This window comes from Canis lupus, chromosome 13, assembly GCF_048164855.1.
Source record: "Canis lupus baileyi chromosome 13, mCanLup2.hap1, whole genome shotgun sequence".
Taxonomy (NCBI): domain Eukaryota; kingdom Metazoa; phylum Chordata; class Mammalia; order Carnivora; family Canidae; genus Canis; species Canis lupus.
Genome location: NC_132850.1, coordinates 59413102 through 59435546, shown reverse-complemented (window position 1 = coordinate 59435546; position 22445 = coordinate 59413102). Strand labels below are relative to the sequence as shown.

The 22445-nt window shown below is 33.9% G+C and overlaps 1 protein-coding gene across 4 annotated transcripts in view; it reads left to right on the top strand.

Moving 5' to 3' along the window:
• Nucleotides 1–22445, top strand: part of FSTL5 (follistatin like 5) — a 683263-nt gene that overhangs the window by 571240 nt on the left and 89578 nt on the right. For 2 of the 4 annotated variants that reach the window (XM_072773808.1, XM_072773807.1), the window contains exon 11: nt 12781–12807. The exons of the other annotated variants lie outside the window; for them this stretch is intronic. In XM_072773808.1, coding sequence (XP_072629909.1) covers nt 12781–12807 — 27 coding nt within the window. The remainder of the gene's footprint in view (nt 1–12780; nt 12808–22445) is intronic. 4 annotated transcript variants of the gene reach the window in all.

Sequence of the window (22445 nt, the reverse complement as noted above, 5' to 3'; positions counted from 1 at the left end):
GCTTCTCCTGCCTTCTTCGGTGTTGACAATGGGAGGAAGGGGAGCAGCTGGCACTGCTCTTTCTTAGTGACACGGAATCTTTATGGCATGGGGGGGGCGCGGTGGGCAGAGGAGAAAGGAGAGACAAGACCAGGTGGGAACAGAGGCCCTCCTCCTTTTCTGATTCTCCAGCAGTTGTCCCTCCAGTGGGACAGGTGTTAAGCAGGGATCCTGCTCCCCAAGGTAGCAGCGCTGCCTCAAATAGAAGACGGCATGTGTTGAATGGGTATGGGCAGCAATGACAAGTCCCCAATCTCTATTGGTAGTCGTGGGGCACATTTTCGCTTCCTTCACCCAGGATGAGGCAGTGATGTCCCTTCTTCATGCTTTCATTTCCCCTTCTCACGTGATGAGAAAGAGTTGTGGTCCTCACGCTCATGTACAGGCATTTAAACAGTGATGGCAATACCTCAGTAAGGAAGATGCTAGGCTTCTGGAAGATTAGAGATTTAAAATCAGGTGAGGTTGTGATCGGGAGTTTTAATGGAACAATGTAAGAAGCATGTGAGTTGATTTAGGAAAAGAAAAACTGTGAGGATGGGTGGAGACATTTGTCTGGTTTCATCATGTTTTCCTCTTAAATAATTGATTGAACTGATTCTCAGTTGGTCATAAGAAAAAGACCATGTTTCACTTAGTTCGTCTGAGTGATATTTTAAAAACAGGCAAGTAAATTCCAGTAATTAGAAGAGTCACTGTTGGGGCGCCTGGGTGGTTTGGTGGGTGAAGGGTCTGCCCTCGGCTCAGGTCATGATCCTTGGGTCTTGGGATGGAGCCCCGCGTTGGGCTCCTTGCTCACCGGGAGCCTGCTTCTCCTCTCCAGCTGCCCCTCTCCCCGCTCATGCTCACTCTTTCTCTCTCAATTTTTTTTTTTTTAAGATTTTATTTATTTATGAGAGACACAGAGAGAGAGGCAGAGACACAGGCAGAGGGAGAAGCAGACTCCTCACGGGGAGCCTGATGTGGGACTCGATCCCTGGTCGGGGATCAGGCCCTGAGCCGAAGGCAGATGCTCAACTGCTGAGCCACCCAGGCGTCCCTCTTTCTCTCTCAAATTAAAAACAAAAACAAAAACAAAAACAAAAGAGAAGTGTATCTATTGAGAATTTTAAGAAAACATAGGCTAGTAAGTGACAATATCATGAAGAGCTGAGAACAAAATCTAGGGTTTATGATGTAAACTGCCATTCCTTTTTCACCAATGCAAGCAAAATAAAAGGGCTAATGTTTTTGAGCAGATACTGGATTCACAATTAAGTCAAAGAGAAGGAAAAATATCCCAGGAGAAAAAACACTTAGGGAAACTCCAGGCCAGAGTTGAATTGGCCAGGGCAAACCTAGCCTCTTCGACAGGAAGGCTCAATCAACTAAGTGGACATACAGTTTACAGTGAACTTGTCTTCTTGGGACCATCAGGGTACTTTCTAACTTAAGATCACAAGCACTGTCATGATTAAATTGAAATATTTTTATGGAAATTATTATTAGTTTCTAATTTTCCCATTATTACTTTTACATCAAAACTCTTAGTGCATAACACAGACACCTGGGTTCTCTTTCATGAAATTGTAGAAGAGCTAAGATACGTTTAAAATATTTTGGGGAAAATGATCCCACTACTTGTGAACCTATTTATTTTTAAAGATTTTGTTTATTTATTTTTGAGAGGGAGAGAAGGAGAGAGAGAGAAAGAGAGCATGAGCAGAGGGTGGGAGCAGAAGGAATAAGGAGCCTGACGATGATGACGATGATGAGGACACCGATGATGATGATGCAGGGCTCCATCCCAGGACCCTGGGATCATGACCTGCGCCAAAGTCAGATGCTTAACCAACTGAACCACCCAGGTGTCCCTACGTGTGACCTTATTATAGAAAGAGAATATAGTGATTGAGAGTATCGCATTTTACATTTTCGTAACAGAATGCCAAGTCTGCTGCTTAGTGTGACTAAAAGCGAATCAAAAGCAATAGGAAATTCACTTTAATCAACACCATGTTAATAGTTTAAGCAATTATGAGACAAATTTGAATTTATCTCAGAATCTGTCATTGGCCTGCAAAGGCTTTTAATACTTGCTATTTTTTTAACTTTTTTTTTTTTTTATTCATGAGAGACACAGAGAGAAGGAGAGGCAGAGACACAGGCAGAGGGAGAAGCAGGCTCCCTGCAGGGAGCTCCACATGGGACTCGATCCCGCGACTCCAGGATCACCTCCTGGGCTGAAGGCAGGCGCTAAACTGCTGAGCCACACAGGGATCCCCTAATATTTGCTGTTTGACAAAGAATGACTCAAGGGGTATATTAAATACGTGCTCCTCAATGCTGTACGCACAAACATTATTTCTCTTAATTAAAAACCAAGATATATTGGCTAATTGCTGCAGTTGCTTCATAATTGGCTTAAAAGATTAAGTTCTTACCTTTGAAGATATGTTTAGGAAAAATGTGTTCTTGTTTTTCAAAATATATGTGTCTATATGTGTATAAACACGTGTTGTGTGTGTGCATACACAGGTGTGTGTCTGAATATGTGCCAGTCACTGTTCTAAGCAATTAAAAATTTTTAGCTCATGGAATGCTCTTAAAATCCTTATACTATCTAATTTGTCTGTATATTTCATGCAATTTCTTTAGAAATCTGTTCTAACAAGAAGTTAACCTCTGTTAACTTATAATCAGCTTGTTTTACGAGACATTATGTCATTTCCTACATGAACACTTCCTCAGACAGTGTAAAGTCTAATTTTTTTCCTTCTTATCTTTTGACTGCTAAAAATTTCAGATGCTAAGTTTATGGCCTACTGCAGTGGTTATTCGTTTGGGTGTCTGATGCCTTTTATTGTACTGCTACTAATCTCTTTTATAATATCGTTAAAGATGAGCAATTTTAACTGAATTATAAACTATATATTTACCCAGAATTCTTAAGTATCAAGATATTTAATGTATTTGATATTTGTAACTCTAATTTGTAATTTTCCTCATGAAATATTCACCTAAAATCTTTATCTTAATAATAAATAATATTTTAAAGTAGTCAATGTCCTTCAAAGACTGCATATCTCTTATTTTACTCTATATTTAAATGTAATTATATTTCTATGTTAACATTATATGTAACATAAACATATTCAGTAGATATTTAAATATTAAATGGTGAGCAATTCGGAATATGAGAGAAGTAATAAACATTTTTAGAGGGGTGCCTGGGTGGCTCAGTCGGTTAAGTGTCTGAATCATGGTTTCGACTCAGGTCACAATCTCATGGGTCTTGAGATTTAGCTCTGAACTCAGTGGGGAGTCTGCTTGAAGATTCTCTCCCTCTCCCCCTCCTCCCACTCATACTCTCTCTCTTTCCCTCTTCCTCTCTCTCTGTAAAACTAACTAACTAAATATTTTAAAAATAATAGAAATAACACCCTTTTATACAAATTAAGTGGCATTGCAACAGCTTTATGGTCTGCGGTCTTTCATTGTTTCCTTACACATAATATGATAATGAGAATGCGCTGAGAGCCCTAATTATAGGTTAAGATATATTCTTTTATGCAATATTTCATTTTGGCAATATTCCTATTAATTTAATGTCTATGGGCGTGATTACCTAAGTTTACCTAGGATATATGCATATATAATTAGCCAAAATCTACTGAGCAATTAATTATGTGCCACGTGCTACTTAAAATATTGTATAATCTTTTTATCTTGTAATTCTCTGTTCAACCATTTGGTATATTCTATAGGTGAGAAAGGTAAGGCAAAGAAAAGGCAACTTTGTTTGCCATCTACTTAAAATGATAGAGTATTATGAGCAAGTTAGTAGGCATAGATTTTCCCGTGTATCTGCAGCTAATCACTACAATTGTTTAATGATGTCATTGTTTGTTTATCATGTAAAAATGACAGTCAATACAGTTGTGTGAAGAATTATCAAAATCAAGTCACTTCCTAAAAATAATCAATCAATCAATCAATCAAGTCACTTCCTGATGGTGGTAGGCTTAGAATTTCTATTAGGAGATGCTCAGGTCTCGGTAGTCTGGCTGGGAGGATGTTAGCTAGTAAATTTTCCTCGACGTTATGTTTGCTTAGTAAGTAGTCTGCTACACTAACATTCTCTGGTGTCCAAGATGGTCCTAATGATCCTCCTCTTCTGTTAAACACCCCCTTGTATTATTTTCTCACTTTGAAATACATCAGTTCCCTGTCGCACATAGAGTGGGATGGAGGTAAAGCCATATGACTTCTGAAGCCATGTCACAAAGGGCATTGTGGCCTCTGCCTTGCTGTCCCGATCACTGATTCTGGGGAAACCAACTGTCAGTATGTGAGAACATGTAAGCAGCACTGAGGAGAGTCCCATAAGTAGAGAACTGGGGCTTTCTGCCAACAGCCAGCACCAGACTGCCCGCCAGTACAGTGAGCCGCCTCGGAAGTGGATCTTCCAGCCCAAGTTAAGCCTTCAGATAACCGGAGTCTCATGAGACCCCAAATCAGAACCCTCTCAGCCAAGCCACCACCACAAATACCATAAATGATTTTTGTTGCTTTAAGCTGCTAAGTCTGAGATATTTTTTTATGCATCATGCAATAACTACTGCAAATACGGGCTTACTTGATTTGGCACTGGAAAGGAAGGTGGATATTATTTTTTTTTAAGTTCGTTTATTTATTTTTTTATTTATTTAAGTAATCTCTACACACAGTATGGAGCCCAAACTCATGACCTCATGATCAAGAGTCGCTTGCTCTTCCAACTGAGCCAGCCAGGTACCCTGGAAAGGTGGATATAGTTTTTATTTGTTTTGTGTTGTGGCTGTAATCTTTTGATATGGCAAAGTTCTTATGTTGTCTTGGTTTTACTCAGACTATTTCATTGCCAGGAGTAGGTTCTCTCTATTTGGTTAAGTATCGATTATTTTTAAGTTGGTGTGACTGTTACACTGGCCATGTGAAGCAGCCAGGGATGTACCCACATTCAGTACCCAGAAACTGGCCTTCCATAGACAACTTCTGATTCTTTTCCTCTTCCACGGAAAAGTCACTTTCACACTTTTGTGTTCTCCTCATTGTCACAAATCGTCAGGGGTCCTGCCTCTACATCATGGTGCCATTTGCTATATACATTCTTAGAATTCTGGTTCTCGGTGCTCTCCATTTTTTAACACAATTTATTGATTCAAATTACCCCTGACAAGAATCTGATTATCCCATTTCATCAGTTTATAGAAATTAAGACCATAGATTCCTGGCCAGTTTCTGAGTCATATTCATCTTTAATCAGTGCCCAACAAATGACAGTTTTACTTGAGAGTGGCTTTGAATTTGGCACATGGCAGGCAATGTACTTGACATATCTTACATAGCTTTCCATCCCCAAAATAGTATATTTTAAATGTCTCATTTCATTCTCCATATGCACATTCAAAGAAATTTCAGCTACCATAATACTAACCATACATTTTTTAGATACATTAAATTTTTATCTATGTTTTTCTTTTAACGTTGCCCTTTTCCATTTGCCTTCTGAAGTTAAGTCAATTTCTTAAATCCAAAAGGAGAAGCAGTCAATAAGACATCTAACTAAAATGTTATCCTTACATAAATGCAGCTTATAAAAAAAAATGTTTTCCACTAGTGAAAACCTTACACTTTCAAAGACAAGGACAAGCAAAAACTTATTTAATTGAAAAGCCAAGCAGTTTCCATGTGAGTAGCCAAGTAAAATAGCTGTTCAGTACTATAGCATGCTGCTGTGTAGTTAATCATCTTATTGCTGTTATTTATATAACATACAACTCTCCACATGTATTTCCAAATACAGATAGCATATTTAACATGAGATCCAATTCTTTGAATGTAATTGCAAATCCCCAATATATAAAATAGAACAATTTATAGATTATGGCATTAATAGAAGATTCTGTTACTGCTGTCCAGGCATTTGTTTCATTGAACCACATTTTCATTATAAGGCATATGTTCTCTTCAGAAAGAATTTTGCATTTCAATAAAGTCATGAATAAGTATTGGATTACTGGGTGTCTATAATTATGAGGGTTTTGTTGTCCAATTATAAATAAAAGATTTCAGAACAAAAATTTTATTTATGCTATATTGAGGGCTGTGTTGTGTTACATAGGATTCTCTAGGCACAGAAAAAACTTATTTTGCTCAGCTTATGTGGACTTCTGGTTCTACAGGATAATAGCAGATAAAAAATAATTAACCCGATTTACAGGAGAACTAGGGGAAAATTAAGTGAAGAATTTTGGTTAGGGTATTAAATGTATCAGATTTAACATATGGGTAAAGACGAAATTAAAAATGTCTTGATGTTTGGAATGTGAGTTGAATAGGACACAGGCATGTAATAGAAGACCTTACGTGCTAAGGACTTTGAGTGTATACAGACACAAACACACATACACACACGAATATGTAGTATCTTTTTAAGTAAAAAAGCGGCATGATTAAGCCTGCATTTACTATAGGTAGCTGTTTTTATTATGTGAGAGATAAATAAATATGGTAAAACAAAGCCATTTCAGTATGTAAGTAGCTGTTAAAATATAAAAAATAGACCTGGGCACCTGGGTGACTCAGATGGTTAAACGTCTGCTTCATCCCAGGGTCCCAGGATAGAGCCCCATATCAGGCTGAGTGGGGAGTCTGCTTCTCCCTCTCCTTCTGCCCTCCCCCATGCTTGTGCCCTCTCCCTTTCATGCTATCTTTCAAATAAATAAAAGAAATAAATGAAATGAAATAAAAGTAACATTCCAACAGAAGTAATGGGTTAAAGGCATAAAAAAAGGAAATTTTTTTTAGATATTTGCAAACATAACTTATAATCAAACTATCCTATATTATATGTAACAGATATATGATATTTACATATATACATGTATCATATATCTTATAATATCTATATTTTAATATTTGGTAGGCTGTGCACATGTGCATGCATACACGCATGTACAGTTTTAGAGTGTGGAGGGGTGAACACTTGTGCAGACTGCTTGTGGTGCTGATAACAACCTTCTGGCAGTCAACCTGGCAACACGTGTCAGTGGCTTTAAACATCCCCATACCTCCTATAGGAATGTATAGTCATGGAAATAACTACACAGAAGGATGGCCATCACAGTTAAACACATCCATGCACACATGCACACACGTGCACATCAACGCATATTTATGCATACATCTATATGACTGAGAAGTCAATGATACTTACTGAATCTTACAACTTACACTAGCCTCTGGTATGGGTACTGAGCCTGCGTCATTGAATAATGAACAATAATATTTTTAAAAGGAAGAAAGCAATATGAAGGAATAGTATATAATGATTTAAACTGTATATTTGAAGACCAAAATACACGTATGATAAATGAATATACAGGATTTTAAAATATTTTATATGTTGCATATTTATAATATCAGAAATACCCCCATATACATGTGCATTTATATAAAAATCACAAAAATAATAAAAAGATGTCTAAGGAAAAGAGACTTGGCTATTATAACTGTGTAATTGAATTCAAGGTATTTTTTTACATTTAATGTGCATTCCAACTTTATACAATAAAATGCTTATGTTCTAAATACACAAGAATAATACATGCAATTTTAAAAGTTAAGTAATTACAGAATAGATTCTCTTTAGAGCATTCATTCTCTTGAGTTAAGATTACTATAGCTTTCCATCTATCATATTTTTAGTGAGTGTTACACTTGATTTGCTGTACTTTTCATATTTTAATAAGTTGAGCTTTATTTAAATTCCAGTTAGTTAATATACAGTGTAATATTAGTTTCAGGTATAGAATTTAGTGATTCATTGACATACTATGATTTGGGGTATTGTAAATAAAATCTATTGCATTTTCTAATTCTTAAGTAAGAATAGATTTGGGGATATTTTTCTTGTGTCTTGTCACCAAATTGAACAATTTAACTAACTTTACGTGTACTTTTAACGTAATCTTTTGACTAATTTTATCTTCAAATTTTAATCATTTAATTTTATAGCTTACACTACTTACACAATTTATATTTGTTTCTTAATGAATCATCTAATTCATAAAAAATAATTTCTAATGACAGTTATAATCTCTTAGTTTGACTCCCAATTTTTTATTCTAGTATTTTTGTTAAATTCATATTAATATAAAATACTCCTCTACTCTTGATTTTTATTATATATTATATATCATATATATATCTAGTATAGATAATATCAATTTAGCTCCTTCTATTGTATTTACATTCTCCTTTTTATTTTATTTTATTGAGGTATAATCGATGTACAATGTTATATTAATTTCAGGTGTATAACAACTTGATTGGACAATTTATACACTAATCAGTGCTCCTTCACCATGATAAGTGTGGTCACCATCTGTCACCATAAAACATTACTGCAGTATTATTGACTATATTCCCTATGCTGTACTTTTCATATCCATGACTTGTTTATTTTATAAGTTTGTACCTCTTAATCGTCTTTATCTACTTCACTCGTGCCCCTCCCATTCCCTCTGGGCAACCACCAGTTTGTTCTCTTTATTCATGAGTCTGTTTTTGTATGTTTGTGTGTCTTTTTAGGTTCTACCTGTAAGTGAACTCATGAGGTATTTGTCTTTCTCTGAGTTTTTTCACTTAGCATAAAACCCCTAATTACAGTTTACTCAGTTTGCTCACGAAGAGTATTTAGACGATACTTAGTAATAGGTGACATACTCTATCAGATTACATTTTGTTTAAATTTCATTGATTATTCTCACTTGATATAGTAATATATTGCATTAAATTAATTAAATTTTTAACTAAATTCCTACCAATATATTATTGCATTCCAAAGGGATTCCTGTCTATGATCAAACTTTTAATATCTTGATGAATTTTGCAAAGCATTTTATTTTTAATTTCTGTTATTAGTGAAGTTTTCCTATAATTCCCTTTGCTTTACTACTGTTATCAGTTATTGGCATCACCTTTGCTGACTTTATGAGATAAATAGAAATGTTTCCAGAGTCTAAATATATTTAATGCAACTGGAATTATATGATTCTTAAAAGTTTGTAAATGTTCATTATAAAACCTCAGACCCTGAGAGTATATTGTGAAGAAACTGTGTGTGTGTGTGTGTGTGTGTGTGTGTGTGTGTGAAGAAACTTTTTAAAAATGTTTCGGTCAGTATTAGGTTTTATTCAATTTTTTTTTCGTGTTCAATTTGGATATTTATATTTCCTTGGATTTTTGGAAGATTATCAAATTATCCAGATTATCAAATTTATTAGCAAAAGTTCTATATTAAAGTGATGAATCACTAAAATCTACTCCTGAAACTAATATTGCACTCTATGTTAACTAATAGGAATTTAAATAAAAGCTTTTTTGAAACAATAAGAAAAAATACATTAACTCAAAATCATAGCTAGTCATTCCTTCTTTCTTCCTGTCTCCTTATTTCTCCCTCTTTTTTCTTCCCCATGCTTCTGCTTCTTCTGCTTTTTCTCTCTGTGTCTTGTTCCCTCTTTCTATTTTGCTCAATAAATCATCAGTTAACTGTATGTATTATCTTTTGGCCAAAACTCTTTGGGTCCACATATTAAAAACTCATTTTTGTTGTCTTATATGAATTACAATCACATTTTATTCTTATTTATTTTAAAAGATTTTATTTATTTAATTTAAAGAAAAAGAGAGAGAGCAGTGGTGAGGGGCAGAGGGAGAGGGAGAGAATCTCAAATGAATTCTACTCTGAGTGCAGAGCCTGATGTAGGGCTCAGCTTCACAACTCTGAGATCAGACCTGAGCCAAAGCCAAGAGTTGGACATTTAACCGACTCCAGGTGCCCTCATACATGATTTTTTAAAAATATATTTAATTTATGGAAGAATTTTATGTTTAAACACATCTCACAAATGTTTATATTTGTTTTATTGTTGTCTTAAAATTTCTAAGCTACTTATGCAGATTGAAATATACCTACAAAATAGAGACTTTTCATTTTCTAGTTTACTTCGTGAGTACTCTTGAAAAATTTTCCAGAAAAATCTAAAAAAAAAAAAAGCCTCACTTTTGTATAGTTCAACATTCTGTTTGTATAGTACATCTATTAGGAAAATACTAATTCAATCTTAATAATCATGTTTTTGAAACTTTGTCTTTTTCTCTTAATTTTTCAAATACTGAGAGCAATGAGTTAGAGAAATAGAATACAATTGTAGATTTATAAATTTTGTATCCAGTCCTAATAGCATTTGCTTCATATTTTAATATGTTTGTAGTTTATACAATATTAAGTTCAATATGAAGTGCCTTGAATTTTATCTTCTTTGGTGTTAATATCACAAGCCATGTATATTTTCGGATACTTTCTCATGAATGATTGCCTACCTTGAAAATATCTCTGTCCTTAACTCCTTTAGACTAGCAGTCCTTTGATAGACCACTAAGATTTGTGCAGTCTTATTCTTCTATCTAGAAACCTTACCCTTAAAATTCTCACTCAGTTCAGTCTTACTCATCTTGCACACCCTTACCTTCAATATTTCCCAGTATTTAATCCATCCACAATCATGGTACTGTTCCTCTCTTTCATAACCCATTAAATGTGTGATTTAAAATTTTGTCTATGTTGTGGTTTGAATAATTTTTTTTTTTCTCAACTAGAATATAAGCTCTTTTAACTGGGAGATTGGGCCTGTGCTAATCTGTGTATTGCATCACTGAATGCAGTGTCTGACATAGGCTGGGCACTCAGTCAGTACTCACTGAGCAAATGAATGGAAATATGAGGAAACATAGATCTAGTTACCCTCTTTTTTATAAACCAGAAAATAAAAAAAGGTAAGTCTAATCATGGCTTAGCCTTCCCTGAGCCTACAGAAGAAAATTTAATCTCTTCTGTATTATGTACAGAAGACTTTCTTGATCTACTCATAGAAAAATTCTCTGGTATCATCTTCTATCAGTTTTGCCCTTCAAATATACTCAGTTACTGAAATTTCTCTGAATACAGTAATTCCTCCTTATGCAGGAGATATGTTCCAAGACCCCCAGTGGATGCCTGAAACAAGTTATACTACTAGACTCCATATATACGGTTTTTATTTTTCTTACACATACATATGATAAAATTTAATTTATAAGTTAGGTATACTAAAAGGTTGACAATGATAGCTAAGAATAAAACAATTATAATAATATACTGTAATAGAAGTTATGTGAATGTGATCTCTCTCTCTCTCTCTCTCATACTCACCTTTATTCTTGTGATGATGTAAGGTGATAAAATGCCTAAGTGATAAAGTGAAAGACATATGCACTGAGACTACTATTGACATTCTAATAATACTTTAGGTGCAGGATCATCTACTTCCAGACTGAGGTTAACTGCTGGTCATTGACATCTCTGTCCTCTCCTTGCTAATGGGATCTATCATTTTCATATTCATTTCAAGAACACTGTAGACAGGGGTAGCCTGGGTGGCTCAGCAGTTAAGCATCTGCCTTCAGCTCAGGGCGTGGTCATGGAGACCCAGGATCGAGTCCCACGTTGGGCTCCCTGCATGGAGCCTGCTTCTCCCTCTGCCTGTGTCTCTGCCTCTCTCTCTCTCTCTCTCTCTGTGTTTCTCATGAATAAATAAATAAAGTCTTAAAAAAAAAAAAGAACATTGTAGACAACAAGAACAGCATCAGAAAATGTCCTGAAGGGATGCATATTACTTTACAAAAATTTATTTTTGAAAAGTTCAGCAGGTTTTGAAACTGGATGACTTGGACCTTCAACCTCCAGCTAGGAGAGCTGGACTCTAGTCTTGGCTCTGCTAATTCATGGTAGAGGTTCAGTTAAAAAAAAAAAAAAAAAAAACAGTTTCAAAAAAGTGATTATGGTTTATTATGGTTAAAATAGGGAATATTTAGATATGCATGAGCTTTTACATCAGTTAAACTTTCTTTTGACAGAGTATTTTGCTTTGAAAACAGAATTTGGGCAACTTTCAATTAGTAATGGAGGCAGACATTTCTCTGAGAATATTTCTAATTGTTAATTTCTATCTTAATTCTATTTTAACTCTATTGATTCAGTTTTTATATAGTATTTAATAAACCTATTGTCAGAAACAATTTAATAGGAATCATTGTGCATTGAACTAAGCAAGATATATTTAGATATATTTCATTCTGTCTGGTTTAAAAAGAGAAAACATACTACTTAAAAATAAGCTACATCTGTATTCAAAATCCTTTATTTAAGGAACTCTTCTTGCTGAGGAATATTGCATATTAGGTAGGAATATTGAATATTGTGACTACTGAGAATTTTTAAAATATATTTTTTTCAGTTAGCAACTTTTAACTATACTGTCTTAAATAAATAGTTTTAACTACCAATGTTTGTTCTAAAGATATATTTTAATAACATTAACCTAAATATCCCATTCTTTCCAGTGATGCATAAAATGTTCTCTGTTTATTAACAAAATCTTTATTCCAAAGAAGAATTGGCAATTTCAGAAATGCAAAGACCATTATTAGCTAGTACCAGCATTTTACTGTTTTGTTAATTCAAAGTCGTTTGTTGAATTCACCATCACCACTTTTATGTACATGTTCTAACCTAGAGATTGTGACCTCTTTAATAGTTATTTATATGATTCTGCAGTTGAAGCTCTATTTACTCATTTTTCTTTCTCTCCTTTTTCCTTTAACATGCTGCAGTAGCTAACATATTATGGAGAGAAGAAGGTACTAAATTCCATTATTTTTATATTGTAATTATTTTGCTTAATTTTTAGTAGATTTGTTGACTATCAGTTTTAATAATTATCTTATTCATGTTTGTGTTGACGATATTTTATTGGTTATAAATCAATATTGTCTTTTGTAAACCTGATACCGTTAAATATATTTCTTACTTCTTATCAGTTTGATTTATTATTGATATATAACCAGGGAGGTAGGTTATAATACATTGAAATGCTTTTAAACAATTAAAATTAAGTCAAAGAAATAAAAGCAAACTTAAACACCATTTAAGTAATAAAACCAAACTTTTATTAATAAAAGTTTTTAATAAAAGCAAACTTAAACACCATTTAACATCATCTAAATCTACCAGATTTAGATTAGAAAAAGGAAAATTATAAAAAACCATTGCTTTATCGAGGGCATGTATCAAATTATTTAAGAAAATAGGTTATAAACTTGAAGGGTCTAGATTCAAATCCAGTCTCCACCACTATATAACCAAGGGCCTCTTTTTTTGTCCCAATTTTCTTAGCTTAAAAATAAGGATAGTTGTTAATACTCAGTAGGGCTGCTATCAGTTCCTTAAATATAGTCTACACTCAATAAACTGTATCCGCTTCCACTTGTTATTTTTCTTATTGGTAATGACTGGAGAGGATGTATTTGACCAGTTACTCACGTGCTTTAGTTAAATTCTTAGGAACAAAATGTAATAAGTTATCATTACAGTTCTGGAAAGCAGTGGCCAAACATTGCCTCACAATCCATCCTAGACAAACTTTGGCTTCCCTGGTCATAGCTTCCCACATAAGCTGGAGTCACTGCCACCTGTGAGGGCCGTGTCTCATTAGTGTCAAGTAATTCGAGAACTGAAGCCCCTGTTTGGTCCTCAATAAAGAGGCACACCACCATCCACCCCCCCCCCCCCCCCCCCCGGTATGTGTTGCTTCTGAAATCTTTTGTGTAGGTTTCTTCAAAGTCTGGTTTGCAAAGGGGTTTTGGTGTGATTATGCCTTCTCATTTTATTCCACTTAGATATTTCACATGGAACAGACAAATGTAATCATTACCAAAACTAGCATTAACATATCTGTTAAGCAGCATTTCTTTCTGCTCTCTTCCCTCTCGAGACCAAGCAAATATATCTCTGGGCATTTTAAAAATTGATTTCATGTTTTCATTGTAATGGAAGGAACAAAACCTAAGTAGTCAGAGCTCAGGGAGCCCAGATCTGGCTTTGCTGGTTAACTGCTGGTAAAAATTGGATGTATTATTTTACCTCTGTGAGCCAGATTTTTTGACACATTGCTTGAAATACAGTTGACACCCTTCTAGCAAAATCGTGATATGTAAATGCCCTTAGACTATGTAAAACAATGCTTTCTTATAATTTGACTTTGATAATGACCATGAACATTTTTATTTTATAATTTTAATATGTAATAATAATAATAATATGATATTCTTCAGGCTACCTTTAAAAATATGAGATCTCAAGCTTAATTAAAATCACCCTGAGGGATCCCTGGGAGGCGCAGCGGTTTGGCGCCTGCCTTTGGCCCAGGGCGCGATCCTGGAGACCCGGGATCGAATCCCACATCGGGCTCCCGGTGCATGGAGCCTGCTTCTCCCTCTGCCTGTGTCTCTGCCTCTCTCTCTCTCTCTGTGACTATCATAAATACATTAAAAAAAAATAAAAAATAAAAAAATAATAAAATCACCCTGAGATTCATTATACAAAAATATTTTTGACTATCTAAAATCTTCTGTTGGGATCCCTGGGTGGCGCAGCGGTTTGGCGCCTGCCTTTGGCCCAGGGCGCGATCCTGGAGACCCGGGATCGAATCCCACGTCGGGCTCCCGGTGCATGGAGCCTGCTTCTCCCTCTGCCTGTGTCTCTGCCTCATTCTCTCTCTCTCTCTGTGACTATCACAAATAAATAAAAATTAAAAAAAAAAAAAAAAAAGAAAAAAAAAATAAAATAAAATCTTCTGTTAATTTTTTAACATGTGTACCTTCAGTAATTATTCACCATCAATCAAAAATTTGCTTATTCTTCATTATTTTGACAGAGAATATGTCCTTGAGAAATAATAGCTATTTAGTATATTTTGCAGATAATTTTAAGACATATAAGATAAATGTCTTTGGGTAAAGTTTTTAAATCTTTTATTTCATGGGCAATTATCATCAGAGTCCTTTGTTGTTTCTTAGAATAAACAAGATTTAACATAATATACTTGGGAAGACAATATGCCTGATTTGGATTCATAGGCATCTTTAAATTATTTTTTTACAAAGCCACAGTTACTGGCAAGGCATCACAATTAGAAATGATTGCATGTAATAATAGTAATGGTGGCCAGAGATAATAGGCCAGCTTGCGGAATCACTGAATCTTAATAGTGTATACAATTATTTCATAAAAAGTAATTAAAATAATAGCTAACTAAAGCTTCCAAAAATGTTCTACCTTTATTTTTAAATGATAGAATAATAACAAATATGAACTGTATAATTCTGAGATCCATTTTTATTTCCACTGAGGTAATGTTTTCTGTTTGTACGCTTGCCACTCTACCATGGCCAAGAGAAAATTCATCCCAGAGAGAACCAACTGGGGAATTCCAATTTCAGGCATTCTAAGATAAATATTGGAAAGAGAGTTAAAAATGATAAACCTCTCATAATGTCATTGTACTTATATGCAAGTATTAAAACCATAAAAATTTGTTTAACTGTAAAATTATTTTTAAACATGAGCATCAGAATAGCTTAGCCAGGACTTTGTAATCTAAATTGATTTTACTGAATTTAATATGTATTATCCTATTAATCACATGGATATTTAAGCCTGAAACACAGCATCCTCTACTTTTCTGGGTTCTTTTTCTAGTCATCATTGTGGTTTGCAGGAGTATAGAAAGACATTGTTGAGAGAGGAAATATGCCATTTATTCACAAATATTTTAAAGGGACTATTAAATGCAAACCACTTTGAAAAATACTGGAAATGTAAAAATGTTATTTATATTTATATTTATAAAGAAATTTTCTCTAAAAATTTCAGTCAAGTAAGTTAAAGTTCTTATTCTAAATCATTCTTATTGATAACTTATCTTACTATATGATTTGAAAATTATACATTAAAAGATCCACTGTTTGGTTTTCTTCTACAATGTTTTTTTATGATCTAATAAAATAAAATCTAGTAAAGTATATATTAATATTTAGTGGGCAGTTTAGCAATATCATATATGTCCTAACTTAATAACTGTTTTGGTTTTTATAAGCTCTAAAGTAAAGAACTTCAAGCCATTTTACTCACTGATGAATTAATCTTAACTTTTGAATATGTTACATTCAAGCTTCAAGGAGAGATACAAGGTGGTTCATTATATAGCATAGTATTTGCTACATTTGTTACAACATGGCAGTATTTTGATGAATATCTATAGGGTCAATATGAAATAAAGTCTACTTTAGGAAATGCTGGACATTTAATGATTTGAAAGCCAAAAAAATACAAAATACAAATAGAAATTGCGGGGAAATCTTACAATGAAGCTTATACATTACACCATAATCTGATTAGCTTTGTGATCTATAATGTCACCAAAGTGAAGGAAAAGGGATATGGCAAGCAGGTCAGCTTTTAACTTCTTCAGCCTGAAATTATTCACATTTCATTGGCCAGACTATTATACATTGCATGAGGGGTTGGGAAAAATTGACTAATATATACCAGCTTTGTGAGTTCCATAAACTTCTCATGAATTTATTTTTAGAGAAAAAATGCTGACATTCTCAGGACCAGATCACTGCCTCATAATAATATTGATCAGTTTTTTAAAATGAAAAAGAACTTTCAGAGCATAAGGCTTCTGATTGCATCAAACTTAGAAAGTCATAGCATTGTGGAGAAGTAGAGACCATGCCTTCTACTGGTCATTACACAATGCCAATTAAACCATGATCAAATTCTTGGTATTTTCACTAACCAGTCTTCTACTGTTGCTTTAAATACTAACATCAACCTAACCTTTTAGTGTTTTACATTATTTCATTAAAAAATTTTTCAAATCAAAATTGTGATTTGATAAGAAATATCCATTTGCAGTTATATGTGCATATACATACACACATATATATGTACATATATATAATATGCTAGATGTATACATGCATATATACATATATAATTATATATATGATTCCCATTAACATTATATAGCACAAATATTCTATTATGTTATAAACTTTGCTATGTTAGTCCTTAAATGTAAATTAATCATGCAGATCTGCATTCAGTTTCTTCAGCATATCTTCAGAAGTTCAGGACATGGTATACAGACTCAAAAGGAACTGGTTTTAGATAATGTCACTCTGACCGGTCAAATAGTACCCAGCTAATAAGAGCTTGACACAATCACTCACTTTCTAGCAAGAATGAAAGAATAAGTTTTATTCTAGTTGAACATAATATAGAGATCTTGTAGACGTGCAGTGGAATGATGCTACTTTTGTGTAAAAAAGTTTTAGCTCCAAAGACAAAGTGCAAAACATGGGAACATTCATGAACCAGAAATCTTCCCCTGCTAAGTTTTCCAAAATGAGAAATGCAATATGGACTGTCTAACTACTCTTGTCTATATTTTTCTTTACCTAAAAGAAAGAGATTTTTTTTCTAGTTTTCAAAAAGAAAGATAAGCTTAGGATCTCTTAAAAGTAAAAAGAAAAATAGGGGATCCCTGGGTGGCGCAGCGGTTTGGCGCCTGCCTTTGGCCCAGGGCGCGATCCTGGAGACCCGGGATCGAATCCCACATCGGGCTCCCTGCATGGAGCCTGCTTCTCCCTCGGCCTATATCTCTGCCTCTCTCTCTCTCTCTGTGACTATCATAAATAAATAAAAATTGAAAAAAAATATTAAAAAAAAGTAAAAAGAAAAATATCAACTACTGAAGGACTTTATAAAAACAGTGAATTATTTGGTTGGTTACAAATCACTCCATCATATAATTACAATTTGCTCCTAACCATAACTTAAATCCTAAAGCAATGGCAATTTAAATCAGAGGAAGACAAACATCACCACAAAATATCTTTTAGCATTGACTATTTTTGTTATTATTGTCTATCCAGGAATTAGAAATTAACCAAATTTTATGATTGATGTAAATTATGTAATATATGTGCTATATATGAGAAATAACATCGTTGTATTATCACGATACACTATTACTCATGAGCAGCTGTCCTAATGGACAGAGACAGGCATGTGCATTAAATCCATTTTTTCTCAGTCCATTTCACGTACTTAAAGGTGCCGTATTGATTGGAAAATCCTCTGGGAAATACTTCCCTCTTACAAGACTGCAAGTAATTCTTGCTTGCGTCCTTTCTCTGTAGAGAAAGAAAAACAAAGCAAAAGGAAAACTCACAAGGAACAAACAAATTATGGATCACTTTCTGGAGCCACTATACTCCATTAGATTAACAATTGACCCAGAAAAGACAAAGTACATGCGTCTGTCTTCACCGGGGGATGAAAAAAGAAACTAGATGCTGCATGTATTGCCAGTCCTGACTGTGACAGGCATGGTGAGGCTTTTACTGAAGCCAGGAACTTTTGTATTATCTTGCAATACAATGCATGAATGAGGAGAGACCTGCTAATAGACCTGTTAATAGAAACTGACATGGTTATTAAACTTTTTGGGACTCAGAACCCCTTTGCATTCTTCAAAACTATTGAGAACTCAAAAGCTTTTGTTTATATGGGTTATTCGTAGCCACCTAGATTTCTATATCCACCTATTTCACACTACAAATTAAGTCTGAGAAAAATTAAAGATGTTTCTTTATCAATTTGTTGAAAATAACCACAATAAAACCATTTATAAGCAGCCATAAATAAGAGTCTTAAAGCCATATTTTAAAAAATGAAGAGATTCACATTGTTTTGCATTTTGCAAGTCTTTTTAATGTCTAACTGAAAAGATGATGTTGGATGTCTATATCTGCTTCTGCACTGAATTGTTGTGATATCACTCATTACATCATATGTCAGGTACCTGTCGAAAACTACAACTCTACGTTGGAAGAATCTGAGAATAGGAGGGAAAAATGCAAATGACACCTTCATATTATTATGAAAATAGTTTTGGCTTTGCAAAAGCCCTGAAAAGATCGACTTTGAGAATTGCCTACTGGAAAATGAAGTTGATCTTTTAGCACACTTATAGTTTCATAGAATTTGATGTCCCAGAAAACTGAAATGTAATAGTGTATTTCATAGCGTAGATTAAGAAAAACATGGGAACAGAAATCAAAATCCATCTCACCATTTTTTCCTCCTTATGCTTAAAAGAAGAGATAATGCCAGTCATAAAAGTAGTGACAGTACTATTTTTTGAAATTTTCCTATGTGTCACTCTGCTGTTTACTTCCTCCACCCATTGAATATGATTCTTACAATAGCTCTATAACATAAGTATGATTTTTATATACAAACTTGAGATAGGGAAATTATGACATAGACTGAATAACTTTCCCATGGTACAACACTGAGTTCTAAAGCCATGACTGGCCTCTGAGCTGTTCAAACCCAGAGAATGGAATTTATCTCTCTGTTAGAGTCTCCCATCCAAAAAAAAAAAAAAAAAAAAAAAAAAAAAGTTCGGACATGGAAACTTAATAGTTATAGTGAACATGCACAAATACATTATTTTTTTAAATAAATAAACCTAACAAATGCCCCAAATGAAAATCTGCATGTGTCTCTAATTAACAACATCTCCCTGATGGGGCAATTTATATTATTCAGTGGCCAGTGTAATCCTAATAAATGTATATATGTATAATATTATAGCAGTAAATATAAAAAGAAACACATCTGTATCATATTCAGATCACAAATTCTGTTGCCAAAACCTACAGAAAACTTGATTTAAAAAAATCTCCCTAGCAAAAAAAAGAAAAAAAAAAAAGGGAAAACATATCTCTTGTGGGTAGAGAGAGGAGGAACTCATAGATGGCTTTAAACATATACATAAAATTTCAATTTATGGCAGAATGATTAAAAATACTCATTTTATAATTATTATTTTAGTTAATATACTTATATGTGGTATTTTGTTGTCATTACTATTCATCAATACTGAAAAGCTTTATTTCCACTGGAAAAGATGAAGTTCAAAAACAAAGTAAACCTTACATAATGAAATCTGTATTTCTCCAATAACCCGTAACCTGGAAACTAGTTCATGCTTTATAAAACCGCTGAGTGTGTAACTCATGTAAGAAGTAAGAAAATAGACTTGAGATTTGAACAAGTGATTTGGATGGATTAACTGGGTTTTAAAGGAAAACACAGCTCAGAAATTTCATCAGTGCAACAAAGCAGTGGAATCCCATTGACTGTATTTTGTACAGAATATGGTAAATAACATAATGAAAGTATCCATTTGTGTAAGGGCAGGAATTTCTCACGGAACTTTGCAAACAGTCTGAACCTAGAATATTTGTCAGGTTTAAACACATTTGAATTCCCAGTTGTGGAGCAGAATTTTGCAGCAGCTGAAGGAAGGGACAGTCATGTTCATTAAAAAATTTTGAAGCTTTGTAATAATCTTCAAACACAGTATAAACCTGACACAGCTGAAAATTAGGTACCACGTGGCAACTTGGTCATGTTCTCAAGTTTCAAGAACCCATAATGTTAAATTGATAGTCACTGACATGTAGCACATGTCAATCCTATGTTAATGTTTACATGGAAACTTGCTAATAAGAATCAATTGTATTTGAGTAAAAACTGACTTTTTAAAAGTTTTATCCTTTGTTTTATTATTATTTATTAAGATTGTATTTATTTATTCATGAGAGACAGAGAGAGAGAGGCAGAGGCACAGGCAGAGGGAGGGGCAGGCTCCATGCAGGGAGCCCGACGCGGTACTCGATCTCGGGTCTCCAGAATCAGGCCCTGGGCCCAAGGCCACGCTAAATCGCTGAGCCACCTGGGCTGCCCTCCTTTTTTTTTTTTTTTTTTTTTTTAAGTTTTAATCCTTTGGACCTAGAATTTATATTCCTTTATGCATAACTATAATAGTAAAGAAGAGCTGACAACTACTAAACGTATTTTATGAAAAATATGACTTGAATTTAGTTTTTGTCACTTGCTATTGTTCAGGAATATTCCATCATAATGCAGTGCTTTCTGGAATTATAACACATAATTAACTGATAAAGATTGCATGTTTAAAAATATGAATGCTATCAAATATTTATAAAACAATAAGATGTGTCAAAACAATCTGGAGTCACTTAAAATGCCTAAATGTGTTAGAAATAATTTCATGTGCTAAAAGAAAATTATAAGTAAAATGTGTAAACACCAATAAAGTCATAATTATGCTTGAATACATTTTCCTAAATCATAAGAATAGATGGATATATGCTTAGATGGATAAAATTGGAGATGTTTTTTTTATTAACTAGGAACATATTTAATAAGAGTAAATATGGATTAATTTGAATAAACAAATATTTTTATGACTCAATACACTTTTATCATTGTCCTCAGGCTTGACTTAATAAACCTTGCAGGGGTTACCCATAAAATGAAAAGATGATGCTTGGGGAATTTTTTGTATTTAAATAAATTCTTTCTTTCTATCAATGATTTTTAGAATTTAAACTCTTAAGCAACAATGTTTTGGCTTTTCAAACTACCAAGATTCTAATATCATCAGTTCTCTTTTAAAGAATACATGCCATCACTGAATTGTGTATGCTATAGTTAGACAATAAATATGATTGTGCGAATCAGTACAGCTTGGCAAGGGATCAGGTGAGGATCAGGAAAAGAAAGGACAGTATGCACTTGGGTCTGGCCAAGTTGGGACAAAGCAGAAGCAGAGGAGAGAACAGTTGGAATATGGGGAAGCTCCCAGGTGCAGGCCTGAGTTACCCCTCCCCCCGCCCCACAGCATTGCAGGTGTCAAATTCGTAGCACCCTGCACCCATTAGGTATGGATTAATAAAGTGAGTGAGATGAATTTCTGAGATATCATACACCCAGATCTGTAGTGTGAACAAAATTAAAAGTATGATTAAATCATTCACTGGGATCTTTCTAAGACCATAAACTAATTCAAATGTTAAAGCATAGAAATAGATCCCAAACTTCGCCAGTATGAAACTGAAATCTAAAACCTTCATGTAGGATCACATTTACAAAAGTCATCTTAGGAAAATATGTATTCTCTAAAATCTGGAGGACTTGGTCTTTTTGTTTCTAATAGTCTTTATGTAAACTGAATTTCTACAAAGAATGAAATTTATTTTCCCTAGAGAACGCTAATAAAAAATATACAATAAATAGAATTCTTCAAACCCTATTTTTATTCCTTAATCAGCACCTACATTAAATGGGGGACAGTCTCAGAAATAATCTATGTATCAAACAGTTTATAGTTTTCATCTTTATATGGAGCACTTATGGAATTATATTAGAGAAATCACTGAATTGCAGCTTAAGGAGAATAAAGTGGAATGCTTGCATAATATCAGAAAGTTGCTTTGGTGTGCAGCAAAGCCTTCACAGGGTTTGCTTTACTGACGTTGACACAACT